This window comes from Zeus faber, assembly GCF_960531495.2.
Source record: "Zeus faber genome assembly, chromosome: 3".
In the NCBI taxonomy this organism is placed as follows: Eukaryota; Metazoa; Chordata; class Actinopteri; order Zeiformes; family Zeidae; genus Zeus; species Zeus faber.
In genome coordinates, this window is record NC_137190.1 from 14,702,264 (window position 1) to 14,717,263 (window position 15,000).

The 15,000-nt window shown below is 43.0% G+C and overlaps 1 protein-coding gene across 1 annotated transcript in view; it reads left to right on the forward strand.

Annotated features, from left to right (window-relative positions):
• ush2a (Usher syndrome 2A (autosomal recessive, mild)) overlaps nucleotides 1–15,000 on the forward strand; it is a gene marked incomplete at both ends in the record, with an annotated part of 168,128 nt that overhangs the window by 41,692 nt on the left and 111,436 nt on the right. Inside the window, 13 exon segments of the mRNA XM_079997229.1 lie at nucleotides 1–89; nucleotides 695–883; nucleotides 1,582–1,712; nucleotides 1,972–2,251; nucleotides 2,793–3,017; nucleotides 3,196–3,276; nucleotides 4,785–4,973; nucleotides 6,070–6,138; nucleotides 7,790–7,928; nucleotides 8,805–8,890; nucleotides 10,484–10,637; nucleotides 14,306–14,468; nucleotides 14,679–14,826. The exon segment at nucleotides 1–89 is cut by the window's left edge and continues 13 nt beyond it. Coding sequence (XP_079853355.1) covers nucleotides 1–89; nucleotides 695–883; nucleotides 1,582–1,712; nucleotides 1,972–2,251; nucleotides 2,793–3,017; nucleotides 3,196–3,276; nucleotides 4,785–4,973; nucleotides 6,070–6,138; nucleotides 7,790–7,928; nucleotides 8,805–8,890; nucleotides 10,484–10,637; nucleotides 14,306–14,468; nucleotides 14,679–14,826 — 1,943 coding nt within the window.

Sequence of the window (15,000 nt, forward strand, 5' to 3'; positions counted from 1 at the left end):
CTCCAGCGGCAGCAGCATCATCGGTGAGAACACAGGGCTGTTTGTTGGAGGCCTGCCTGAAGACTTCCCCGTACTCAGACAGGACATAGGTGACCACATTTTGATGTCATATGTATGATTGATGATCGCTGCCACTTTTTAAAACGGAATTAAAGGGCACCTATTATGCTTCTTTTCAACAAGGTAATATAGGTCTTTGAGGTCCAAAAAAATTTTTTTTCTGAAAATACCACTGAGATCATGTATTCTAGCCATTCCAACATGCCTCTAAACACATCCTGTTCTTGACGGGCTGGGTCAGTGGGAGGAGCCTCCCTCCTGAGACACCTAGTTCTGTCTGATCATGAGTTAATAAGGTCCCCTTAAAAAAATACAAAGTATGAAGTATGAGTATGAAGTACCTCTGACAAAAATTTGGGTCATTGTAGTTGTTAGCGGGACCAGGACAACCTTTCAAGAATCTACCCACTAGAACCTATTTTAACAGGCTCTTTTCAATTTGACGCTGATACTGATTACTTTCTATCTTTCTGTAGTCTATCGACGCATGCCCTAATAATAATAAATCATACGTATGTCATGGTAATCTCATAGTAAAACATCAATGGACGACAACCTCAAACTGATGCACAAAACGACGGTCTTGCTTTATTTTCCTTTTTGTATTTAAACTGCACTCTCGTGTGTTGTTTAGGGAGTGCCCGGCTGGTGCGAAACGGCTTCTCTGGTTGCCTGAGAGATGTGGAACTGAAGCACACCGATCGTCCGACGGAGACTTGGAAGCCTCTGGATTGGTCGAGCGCTGCGGAGAAGGCGGAGGCCTACGAGAGCTGGGAGGGATGTCTGGTCCAGGCTGACGACGGGGCTCATTTTCTGGGGCAAGGTGGGAAATTCCTGAAATGTTACTAATAACATTGGTGTAAGTTCATTGTAGTGATCCCAAATTGGTGACAGTGGTTCAAATATGTGATAACGCATTTTGTTAAACGCCATTGTCAAACGTTGCGTGAATGATCAGATTTGTAGATTGGAAGATTGAAAAATGAAAAAATGAAAATTTTCTGCCACATGTGTATTCACTGAAATGACCTGCTGTAAGGCCTGTGATGATATATTTTGCCACACTTTATAATTTGATTTGGCAGTGGGCATTGGAATCAAAAATGATTAGAATTGATTTTATTTCGATAAGTGTCTGCTTTTAAAACCTCATGGATTTCATAATTCTATTATCTGCACTTAGAACGATAAAAGAAAGAAAAACTAATAGAAGAAGCTGTAAGAAATACGTATACTTTTTTATACTTTCATTCACTGTTTTCGCTTGTTTAATGGCAAAGAGATAAAGAAAGAATCCCCTACAATCATGATGTGTGAAACTTTGTTCACTGAACCATGAGCCGAGTGTATTGCCCCACCCCACCTGTGAATCCTATTTCAAACTTTGGATGTCAATAAGGTTACAGATTCTGGAAGTGGTTTCAAAGTTGCGTTAATCAACTTTTGAAACATTAAAAGATCCGTTGTTATTATTGTGGTCACCTGTCCAGTTTGCATCCTGTGGTGTCTCTGTCGTTTCAGGGTTTTTGATGTTGGACCGGGACGTGTTCAGTGGCGGTGACAAGTTTGACGTTACTCTGGAGTTCAGAACGGACCAGCTCAATGCCCTTCTTCTCTTTGCGTACAACACACACTCTGATGACTACATGCTGGTGAATAGCACACACACACACACACACACACACACACACACACACACACACACACACACACACACACACACACACACACACGCCGTACACATATACATTCAACCATGAAACTCAATAACCGGAAAGCTTCCTTTCTGTGTGTGTGTGTGTGTGTGTGTGTGTGTGTGTGTGTGTGTGTGTGTGTGTGTGTGTGTGTGTGTGTGTGTGTGTGTGTGTGTGTGTGTGTGTGTGTGTGTGTGTGTGTGTGTGTGTTCTGCAGGTGGAGCTGGAAAGTGGCCTCCTCTCCTTCACAGTGTCCTGGGGGGGTCATGTGACGGAGCTCAGCATGTGGGTGGGGCTTAGCTACTGCGACGGCGACTGGAACCGGCTCTCGTTGGCCAAACGGGGCTCGCTTATCTCCGCCGCCGTCAACGATTGGGAGGAACAGTTGAGCGGCGCGGGAGGGCCACTGGGGCTGAGAGTGGATTCGCCCGTTTATTTGGGGGGCGTGCCCACCCAGCTCAGCCACCCGGGACTCCATAGACGGAGCCACAGAAACGGTACATTGTGGCTCCGCAACTCACACACAAACATCTTTATATATGGCTTGGTATCCGGCGGGACATTTCGTTTAGATTTACATTTTCATATACAACAGTCTGAAAAAACTAAAAAGACAACAAAAGAAATCCGAATGTGCAAAAATATACTAAATGTGATTCTATGCACAGGATAAATTGCTATATTAATACATAGTGAGAACGGCTTTCCAGGAGTCGTGCAAAAATTTGTCATGGAACGAATTCAGTCAAAAACACAAATTAAATATTTCAATTAATTTGTGACTATGGTGTTGAGAAAATGTTTGCGTAACTTCCAAACTTCGTAAAACTGAAATATTAGAACTGAATGTTATAGTTTTTGTTAACCGATATATACTGTTTACAGGTACATGTACAAATTTGGGATTCCCAAGTCTGACGTACGTTTTGTGAATTCAAATTCAATTCAAGAATCAAAAAAAGCAAGAATTCTTTTTATTCGATTTTTTTTTCTGTCTATTCTTTTCCTTGCGCCTTTCCTCCCCCTCTCCTTTCACAGGTTTTGGAGGCTGTTTGAGGGCTTTGACGATCAGAAGTGATGAAACCGACCCTCCAGCCGTTCTGACTGTAAACCTGTCAGTCGCCTCTCAGCACTCCGTTAGAGTCTACCTAGACGGCTGTTCCACCAGCGACAGCCGCTTCCTCTGTCGTGGAAATGATTCAGTGTTGGTGTATACTGGCAGAGACACGCACGCTCAGGATTATGGTCTGCAGCCTTTCACTGGTGAGGATTAGGAGGCTCGCATTTAGACACGCGAGAAAGAGATGCAAACCGGTTGTAAAAACATCTGAACCGTACACTGAAAATGAGAGTTACACCTCCATGATTCAACTCAGTTCTTTGTTTCACAAAAGCACATATTGAATCAACTTTCTCATCTATTCTAATACATCTTCTTCAGAGTACCTGTATAGGTTTGTGGCAACCGCTGCAGGTGGATGGTCAGTAGGACCTTGGCAGCGGGGACGCAGTCGAAGCACAGGTAACACACACAGACCTGCAAATCCATATTGACTTCAGAAGTGGGTTAATTTGTGTTCTAGTGTGTGTGTGTGTGTGTGTGTGTGTGTGTTTGAATTAAGATAAGATACAATACACTTTTTATAGGGTAGTGCCTTGGACGACTTACTACATATAAACTATTGGTTTTTTTTTGTCTTTCTGGACAAAGTAGACAAAATTTTTGTGCGGATCCATGATTCAGGACGAAAGTTGCTTTTTGTTAAAATTATTTACCAAACATTTATAAGAGCAGCGAAATGCGGAGCAAACATTCCATTTATTCTACCTTTTTCCCTTCCATGTATTGAAATTAGAGAAAATAAAACCATTACTTCCTCATACGTGGGAAGGATCCCTGGCTGGGGATATTATATGAGAGATTAATAAGGCCTCCATAAAGGGCATCACAGTAAAAGGCTGTTGACCCAGAGCAGTCCGTCTGCTCCCTGGTGGAAAATAAAGCTGCTCTTTAGCATTGAACGATATACTGGAAGGTGTCTTTCTGGCTCCGACGATGAGCCAGAGAGCGAGAGAGAGAGAGAGAGAGAGAGAGAGAGAGAGAGGGAGAGAGGGAGAGGGAAAAAGTGAGGAATGGCAGGGAAAGGAACCACTCACATCTACCTCCCAAAATAAATGCCTAAAGAACGTGCTAATTCGTTTCCAGTGTTTTGTATCTCCTGCGATATTGTTGTGGAACACACATAGAGAATTGTCAACTGAATTCTCAACCACTGTTCTCGTTGTATCGTGAAAGCACCGCAGGTTCTTGAGAAAACCAATGCAAAATCCAAATATTTTGGCTGTGATGAGCACAAAAAGACCCTAGTGGGGCTGACATACACGCGTACATACGGATGGACGGAGCATCCGGGCAGAGGGGAAAGGAATGTAGTCTATAAAAGAGAAGCGGTAAGCGATGAGGCCAAGTCTGAGAGAGAAGGAGAGGAAAGCAGTGGAGGAGACGAGGTGTGAAGCCGACTGCAGCGAGCGAACGAGGCTGATTGCTGTGAAATACGGCTCAGAATGAATGGCTGGCTGTATTAAATCAGTGCTGAAAAAGTTACAACTCTCATAAATAGTATTTATGCTAATGGCTGGGTATGATTTACTGGGCCTATTAAAACACAGAGATGGGAGATGCCTCTTCTTTACTCTCTCCCTCTCCCCCTCTCCTTTTTTCTTCCTCTCTTCTATTTTCAGTCTTTTATTTCCTCGTTGCTTCATTTGCTTCAATCATTTTATTTTATTTTTTGTTTTTGTCATTTTTTTCGCTTAAATTATATCACACTGTTTTCCGGGTCGAGCCAGAGCATCGTTTCCTCTCCCCTTTTTTCTTTTTAATTCTTTCAAGTTTTGCACCTCGTCTCCCTCCCCTGATGACTGCTAAGCCACTCTTAGTGGCACTTTAATATGTAGAACATGTGATACTGTCGCATAATACCTCATTACCCTGTCTGTCTTTCCTTCTTTCTTTCTTTCTTTCCCCAGTGCCCAAGTCCATCGCCCCTCCCCGTGTGGTGGCAGGTGGGAGTGGCTTCACTGCTAAGGTGCACTGGTCTCCGCCCACCGGTGATGTCAGAGGGCTGATTGACAGGTATGAGCTCAGGGCGTACGAGGCCGACCGCCCCGATGCGCTACCCGTCAGAACCACACACCAGGCCGATGGGAATTACACAGGTAATGAGAATACACCTACACACACATGCACGGTGGTGGAAAGTAACAAAGTACTTTGTTACTGTACTAACTTAAGTATATATTCAGAGGCCTGAACTTTTACGATGTTACATTTGAAAAGCAAACTTTATTCTGACGGTGAAAGCTACAGTACTCGTCATTTTGTGTCAGGGTTCTTGTTTTACTCAAGTAAAGAGGTCTGAGAACTTCTGAGTACGGAGAACTTCTGAGTACGTTCAAAACAATTCATCCAAGTCCAACCATTAACATAATTCCTGTTTAATGCAAGCAGCAGTGCAAAATTACTTTGAAACACTTACTTTAACCAAACATTGCATAATAAGAGCATTCCACCAGTGATGTCATGTCCAGCTTATTTTGGCCTCTTTCCACCTCTAGACTTCGAGGACGAGGGATTCAAATGTAAAGTAATTTCCTTCATCGATAGTTGTTAACCTGAACAATCAATCGTCGATAAATTGATAACATAAAAGCTAATGACGTCACCAGGGGGTGCGCCACGGTGCGAGGGGACCTTCGCCACGTCACGCACCACTGAGATTTTGTGACTTGCCGTGAGGGGCGTTTATCCTCAGTTTATTCCATTTCATTTCAATATGGGGAAGTTCAAGTTGAGAGTCACTGAGCTGGTTCACATTTACAGGAATATTTACAACCCGTCTCTGGGCGAGTTGAATATTTAAACTTTTTTGCCGTCTCGCGACGGAATGAGTCAGATGTCACGTAGCAGATCAAGTCTGGTGCAAATATGGACAACGAGACGCTGATAAAATTACTAAAATTCTTGTATACAAACAGACACAAAATCATTTAGTTTAATATATTTTATTGGAGTCATCACCATAGCAACATATCGTTTGTTTGGTTTTTCTGTTGTACCTCTCCCTCCCCCTGGGTTTTTTCTTCCTGCCCTGTGCCGCTCAGAAAGCGACGTTGTCCCGTTCCCGTTCTACCGAGCTCCATCTGAACGCAGCATTAGTTGTTGAGCAACAATAAACATAGGTTCCTCCTCGGCATCGAGAAGCTCCCGTTTGGCGCGTGCAGCCGTGTTTGTTGTTTGTCGTTCTCCCGGAAGCCTCCGTCTACTTCTACTACTTCCTGCCCCACTGGGCTTCTTTTCCACGACTGCCCCCCTGTCGTGCCAGTGAGTACTACTACTTCCTGGCTGGGTATTTTTGACCCCGAAACGACTTCTGCCCCACAAAGCATATTGTTCAGTTCTTATAAGACAAAATCTTAATCTATTAAATTCTTATTAGCAATTAAATGACAGTAGATTCATTGTTAACATCCCTGATAAGGACATAAACAGACTTTTCTCACATGCTTGCCTCTGTACTGTATAGGGAGGCGTGAGATGTAGCGGGCGGACCGCTACTTGCATCCTCCATATATACATACAAATAAATAACGCACATTCACTCACACACACGCACACAAGGAAGACGCATTGCCCCAGGCAAGCCAGCTAATGTCTCCTTGGCAAGTCCCCAGCTCCAGAAGACTGTCTCCATTTGGAACGAGACACTCAGGACTACCCCCATGATGTCATACTCTGGCATCTCTCTTTGTCGTTTTACGGCGGTGATGATGTTTGAATCCGCCGCAGCGATTCGTCCCCGCTCTCGCCCACTCTGCCATGTCTCCAGGCAAATATGAAGATTGGACATCTCCCTCTCGCTCTCTCACTCTGTCTCTCTCTCTCTCTGTCCCCCCCTCTCTCCTTCGTCCCTCACCCCGTTGTTCCCCACCTGTGTCTTTGCCAGACATTCAGTCCACTACGAGAAGGTTTCTGGTTAATTTATGACGGCCCTGACACCTGACTGCAGAATTACACCAACGTCTTAAAGAAAATCACAGAAAGCAAATGAGGATGTAATGGCTGCCGAGTGGGGCCCTGGCCCCTAATTAAACAAAAAAAAAGGGGGGTGGGATAGGGTGAGAAAGAAAGACAGAATTTACAGAGAAATACGTCCAATCGCAGGCAAAGGAAGTAAAGGGAGGGAAGGTTAAGAAGTAGGGGAGGTCAACACAAAACAGCAAGTGGATAAGGAGAGGAAGACCTTGGGGTTGAGGCTGAGTGATGAATGTACGAAAAATAAATCTTTGCGTTATGTGTATGCTGACAACAACATAAATGCTATATGCTATATAAATACAAACTATTATTATTATTATTATTATTATTATTATTATTATTATTATTAATAATAATAATAATAATAATAATAATAATAATAATAATAATAATACATCTAAAATAATACAATATTTTGGAGCATTTCAAGTCTCTTCATCTCTGCATCTCTCCGATATTGCAAAGTGGTCATTTAACATCAACGATAGCCATTAGTTTGCATATGCTTGTACAAGTACATATTTGTTAATGTTATACAATTGCATATGTATTTTTAACGAAAGCAAAGATATTTCACTCGGAGTCATTTAACTGAATTTCACTCTATGACTGAGGATGTTCATGGTGTTTCCTGAGATGAACGTCCTTTTGTTGTCAGTCATCTCAGGCAGTCGACCCAGTCACATGGTGGTTGTATGATACCATGTCATAGTGTGCATGTTATATTTTAATGTACATAATACTTCCCCTCCCCAGACAAACACACACACACACAAATAAAACTTTAAACATAAACGCTACCGAAGAAACCGCCTGTATTTTTTGTCAAATCAAGGAGCCAAAAACTGAAAGCATGTTACTTCCTGAACGCGATTCCCAGTTCATATTTCACATCAGAGTTATTCTTTCTCCTCTGCTGTTTATTTTTTTGATCCAGGCTTGCTGTCGGGCCTGACTCCGTTCACTCGTTACCTTGTCACCGTCAGTGCCTGTACTCCCGGTGGCTGTGCTGAGAGCGGGAGGTGGAGCTTCAGTACGCCTGAGGAAGGTGCAGCACCAATGATCTGGAAGAATATGTACGGAAGGAAAAGGGAAAGGAGGCGATTGTCCTCAAACAGCGTTTGTCCCTCAGCGCTGCATTAATCTGCGTTGGGCTAACTGGCCTTGTTGGGGAGATAATGTGATGGCGGGGTCAGTGCCGGGAGAGTAAAAATCAATCTGAAGTGAAAAAAAATTAGAAAACTACACAGACTACTGTATCGATCCCCTCAGAGTGCAGGGTTTCCCGTTAGACTGTGTAATCAAGACAGGAGGAAAACCTGCTTTTCTCAAAACACGCGCTCGCTTTTGCTGCCATCCCACACACACACACACACACACACGCACACAGACTGTTACATTCACACTGTCGCTGGTATAAGAACAGCATATTTTTTCCCTTGTTTAAGTTATTATCTCTCCATCTGTCGCTGTTTTTTTCGCAAAGTTAAAAACCATGCTGGGATACATTTTAATTCAAATAAGTTCCGTCACTTAAAAAACAAAACAACAACAAACTAATTGTAATCTTATGCCAGATTGCCATATTTACTCACTATATAGTAGTTTATCATTTGCATTGAGTCATAAGTAGTTGTTGTTTTCACTACATATTACTATATACTTGTTTCATATACATATCCAGCTCCGGAGGCGGTGTCTCCCCCAGTGGGCATCCCATCATCCTCTGCCCTCTATGTCGCCTGGCAACCGCCAGCAAGGTACCATGTAACCTACCCTGCTGACCTTTGACCTCCATGCCGCATGACAAGAATTTATTTAAATCTGGATGGACATATATTAATATCATATATGATTAAGATGTAAGATTTGAGGCGTAACTTGTAACTTGTACTTGTAACTTGTAACTTGTAACTCTGCTCTCATGTGACTTCCATCTCGCTGTCTTTAAGGCCCAACGGACGCATCACAGAGTACATTCTCCACCACAATGACAGAACCATCTACAGGGGGAACGCTACACGACTCAACATCACTGGTAGGCAAAAAAGAGTGTGTGTGTGTGTGTGTGTGTGTGTGTGTGTGTGTGTGTGTGTGTCTGTGTGTTTGAGTAAAAGCAGTGTTCTGCGGCCTCGTTAATGTGAAGGCACGAAGGCTGAGTGTAAAGAGAGGAAGAGTGTCGAAAAGCAGGATGGAGTAGGGGGATTAGCATTTGAAAGAGCAGAGCATCTCAGTTCTTACCGAGGGAATAACACTTTCAAAAGGAGTGTTAAATACACACACACACACACACACACACACACACACACACATATACACGCTTTCCACATTCTTACATACCCACACATTTTGAAATGAAGCACCAGAGAAACAAAGAGTACAATTATGCAAATACACACACGCTTAAACACACACATACACACAAAAACACACAAATGCTTTTTGCTTTGAAAGGAGTCACTAAAGAGACCCATGTCACACCACTGAGACGAGATCGTGGGCACGCTGCACCAGATGCTCACACACACACACACACGCACGCACGCACACACGCACACACACACACACACTCCTGCGAAACCCACTGTACTTAGTGTCATCATTACTTCATCCCACGCTACTCTTACCAGCTTGTGTGTGCTAATGTGTTTTAGTTAATGAAGTAACAAGCGTTTGTGTGTGTGTGTGTGCTTGTGTGTGGGTTGTGTTTCTTATCCACGCCAGGCTAATAATGCAGAGTGTCTGATGTTCACACTGATTGGGAGGATTACGGACATGGTAATTATAGGGGCCAGACTCGATGATAATGCACAAAGAGAGAGTTGGAGGCACAATTCCCTGCGACAGTGGGCAGCGCATGCAGCTGTGAGGTAGAGTAGAAGATAAAAAGGAAGAATGAAAGAAGTGCAGAGATAAACGTGAAAGCCGTGAGGGATGCAGTGATGGAGAGAGAGACACGATTGGGGGCTGAAATAACAGAGCGATCCTCAAGTCTATGCAGAAAATAGCATGGCCCAATTTTCCTAATTGCAGTTTAAGGTTAAGAAACACAACAGTGAAAAATAGGTCAGTGTGTAGGTTACCAATGTGACCAGGTGAGTCACGTGACTGCGCCGTAGAAGGGCTATGTGTATGGAAGTACATGAAAATATACCATACTATTTTCTTTTTTTCACTTGTTGGAATTACTCCACTCTTTTTAGTTGTAAAATGTGATTCAATAGTTTTACTTCAGCCTGGTCTGTTAAGTTCCCAGAATTTTGCAATGTAAATAAAAAAATTGTTCTGAAAGATATTCCATAATCAGGCCGCCTTTAAAAACCTTGTTGAATAACCCTGGTGTTTCTTGATGCAGATATTATCTCTCACTGGTTGGGGAAAAATATGAAAGGCTCAAAAGCTCATCAGCAAAATCTGGAAGTGAACGCGGTGGTGGTGGAAAAATATGCACTGTTTTCCAGAGGTGCCGTGGCACAGCTAAAATGTTCTGCTTAAGCTGCTTAATGAAGCATGATATACTAAGTTGAATTCACTATATACAATATGTTATACAGTGTGTGTGTGTATGTGTGTGTGTGTGTGTGTGTGTGTGTGTGTCTGTGTGCGTGCGTGCGTGTGTTTACAGGTCTAGGTGTGTACTCCACCCATGTTGTGGTGCTGAGTGTGTGTACCTCAGCAGGCTGTACCAACAGCTCCCAGGTTACCATGGTGACCTCCCAGCTCCCTCCCGGACCGCTCCAACCCCCCGTTCTGACCCTGCTTGATGCTCGGACTATCCTGGTGGAGTAAGTACACACACGCGCACGCACACGCACATACGCGCACATACACAAGGTTTATTTGTTTTATGTGAAATGAAATAAAATGTTGGAATACCTCATTATAAAGCAAAAAAAAATGGTAATAAAAATCAGTAGGTTTATAGATATTTGTACATTGATAATTGTAACGTAGTAACTTCAGTGGCTTTATTGAAAATAATGTCTGCACTCCGTTTGTGTTTCTCTATTTATGAGAAGCAGTGTGTACTCTGAGAATATTGGTATAAGGAAGAGAGAGAGAGAGAGAGAGAGAGAGAGAGAGAGAGAGAGAGAGAGAGAGGGAGAGGGAGAGGGCTGATGAAAGATATCTTGTTGTGCATTTGTGGCTCATAATGCCCGGCATGCACCCTGCTGCATACGTTGGAAATAGAAAGAGAGGAAGAAAGGGAGTGACCTTCTGCAGTTTTGTTTAGCATGCAGAATATTCTGTTGCACTTGACCTTTCACCTGTAGGGGGAGGAGAGAGAGAAAGATGGATCTCTGCACTGTTTTATATTATGTTCATGTGCAAATGTTCCTGTGTGTGTGTGGGTGTGTGTGCGTGTATGTGTGTGTGGCACTGTGCCCTCCTGCAGTGAGTCCTAAGTGACAGTCAGGGCACTAATGGCTTTCACACAGATTGACTTTTACACACACACACACACACACACATACATACACACAAACACACACGCGCACGCTCACACACACCCAGACACACTAAAACAATGGACAGAGGAAGGAGAAGAGAGGGCAAATGACAGAATGGTGAAGGAGTAAATTGCAGTCGGTGTGTGTGTGTGTGTGTGTGCGCGCGTGCCTGTGTGAGGCTATCATGCGTCAACCCTGCAAAGGTACGAGAGATGGTGGATATGTGTGCGTGATAAAGCACACGTGAATATGCGTTAAGATGTTAATTGTTTGGTAGAATACAGTAAGCAGAGCCATCGTTCATCATTTTCAACTTAAATCCGTCGACAAGAGAATGGAACAGATTCACAGGTAGGCAGCAATCTCTAAAAAAAACAACTAATAACACACCTAAAGGTAATCAGTCCTAAAATGCCGAAAATATACAGTTTACCACCAAAGCTCTGGAATAACTGTTGCTCGATTAATAATGTGGAGGTTTTCCTTTTGTGTGTGTGTGTGTGTGTGTGTGTGTGTGTGAGCACGCAGGCTCCCTGCAACGTTATCGCCGCTACACCCAGAAATGCAGCACATCTACAGCATAAGAGATGTTGGGAAGGTGCAGAAGGATTTCTTATTGCCTTGTTAGCAGATTGGTAATAGGCGGAGGTTAGGAGATCACACCGGGTCAATACGTAGCCATTGTGTCTGTGAGAAGAGCGGAATAGAACAGCCGGCAGCACGTCGTTCGTCCACAGTAAGACTGAAAGAGAGAGAGAACAAGGATAATAATAACAATAATAATAATTATAATAATAAACTTTAAATAATCAGTGTTACTAAACATAGCTGATAAGTACTGAGAGAGTTATGGAAAACGTGTGTGTTCTCCACCCTTGCTTTTTTTAGGTATTGAGATAGATGGAAAATGGAAGGAGACAGACAGACAGACAGACACACACGTCGGACAAAGGTTTTTCTTGTTAAAAGCTGTTTTTACACATCCATAAATACCGATCATGACCATTATTGCCTCGTATGTAATGTGAGAGAATTCAGAAAATAAAGAGAGCCGGGAAAATCATTTTCCTTTTCATTTTTAAGTGACCATGTGCGGTCACATATCTGTTGTTACCGTCTGAAATCTCCGATAGCGCCTCATTATCTGTTAATAATTCCTTAAAGCACTTCTGAAACCAATGGCTTCTCAAACCATTATTACAATGAATTATTATACAAATTATCACAACTCCCCTTTGATTTAGCGATTCCCAAAATGGCCATACATCACTCTGACAATCGACAGCGTATAAATCTTATAATAAATGTGATAGATTAGCAAAGTAGCTAATTGTGTGGTAACACGCACTCATCCGTCATTCAAAAAGTGGCCTTTAATGGAAGGAAGCAGAAAGAATCCATCACCTCTCCAAACAGCCTCCCCTGTTGCTTTTATCAATAGCAAGAATTTCTGCACAGGACCAGTCCGAAAAAAACCCATATATACATATATGTAAGAGATGTTCTTTTTGCTGTTGTTGTAATTCTGTACTAATGACTTTCTGTCTTAATTCCAAATGTTATTTTTTGTTGTTATTATTATTATTGACAAAACAATTCCTGACTAAGAAAATGAAGATTAGTCGCTCCAAATAAACATGAAAATATAACATTATTGTGTATGATCATGCAGTCGGAATAATGTACATTGACATAATCATTACTGTACATGTCACCGTTTAATGTTTGAATTAATAACAACCTAGTGCTCATTCCTGGACCTTCAGCTGATAGATGTCGGACTTTGAAACACAAACTATTGTTGTACAACATGCACCGATAGAACGATGAAAAGGATAAATAAATCACACACACTATTGTATTCAAATGTGATTTTTTTTTCATCTCAATTTCAATTACATTTGTAAAAAAAAAAGAAGAATCTCAATGTTTTTCAAATTCATGGATAAAATCAATCAATCTGTGTAAGAGTCCAGTGCTCTTTATTTATTTTTTCGGCTTCGTCTCAAACCTTAATACCGCATATACCGTATTACAGACCGTTTACATAATCAGAGTTCAGATTTTTTTTTTTTCCTTCCCCTCTCATACTCCCTCCCTCCCTCTGTACTAGGGTGGATTGACTTTCCTTGTTCTAAATAAAGACCAGAGGACACCACTGGCTGATATGCGAGATGTGTGTGCATGTTTGTGTGTGTGTGTGTGTGTGTGTGTGTGTGTGTGTGTGTGTGTGTGTGTGTGTGTGTGTGTGTGTGTGTGTGTGTGTGTGTGTGTGTGTGTGTGTGTGTGTGTGTGTGTGTGTGTTTGTTCAAGGTGGACACCCATTCAAGCTTGTGCACTGTATGTGCACACGCAGTCTCCGTACATAAATATACACACACGCATACACACACACACAAACACACACACAAACACAGCAATATGGCAAATTGTTTGGAGGACTGGAACTCCCTGGAACCCCAAAAACCTTAAACTGTATCTCTGGAAGGTCAATTGTTGAAACTGGATCACGGATTCAAAACATTTACAGTGTTTTTTTTCCTCCTTATGCCTTATTAAAGTGTAAATAAGACATAACTCTGAATCAGTGATTTAAATGAGTGGGTTGCTCGCCTTAGGTCGGGTGTACAGTATGTCACGTGATTCCCCTCACGAGTTACGACGCTATTTTCCCGGGTCGGATCATGCTTAGAGGGGGCCGATGGGATGCTGCCGTTGACAACATGAATTTTCGGCTCCCGATCACTTGGAGGATGTTCAGCTATAGATCCGGCTCGCAACCTCACAGTCTGCCCGCTATTACACCGTGAAGAATGTGAAGACAGATTAAAAACATTTCAACAGAACATATCCTACCCTGCGGGTTGTGACCTTACGAACTGCAGTATTTCTCTGGTGATTATGTCTCAATGTGCGGAAAAAGATCAAATGTACAATTCTGGTTTTCATGCGCTATCCACGTATGACGTTCGGCTCTTCCTCTTCCTCTTCCTCCCACCCAGGTGGTCTCGTCCTTCCCAGGTGAACGGCCTCCTGGAGTCGTACGCCCTCTTTTTGTCACGTGGCGGCGCAGAGCCCCGCCTTGTTTACAACAGCTCTGAGCTTTATGAGGAGCACACCCTGCGCAAGCTGGTCCCCGGGACGGCCTACACCGTCACAGTGGCTGTGAGCGCACGATACGCACACACGCACGCACGCACACACACACACACACAAATGCAGTGTCCATCAATATTATCTTCCATTGTGATTGGCTTGGGGCTGTGAGTTGCACCTTTGCAATAATGTTTAAGCTGTACGTGTGTGTGTGTGCGTGTGTGTGTGCGTGTGTGCGTGTGCGCGTGTGCATGGTGCGTGTGTGTGTGATTTTGTCAGGCCTGCACAGCGGGTGGGTGTACCTTAAGCCCACCCAGCCATGCCCAGACTGAGGAGAGCACACCAGAGAATGTTTCAGCACCGCTGGTCATCCCTTTGTCACCCCACGCTCTAAATGTCACCTGGAAACCCTCCGATACGCCCAACGGTGAGAGGACAAACATGTACACACACACAGACGTGCACAAAGTGATTTCACGACGCACTTGAATCTGTCTTATCCAGGTGTTTTTTATTTTTATTTTTATTAATCTCTTACTTCAGTGGATATGCAACAGGGGAGTAGGATGTAATGGGACAAAAGAAGTGGAGACGGACGTAG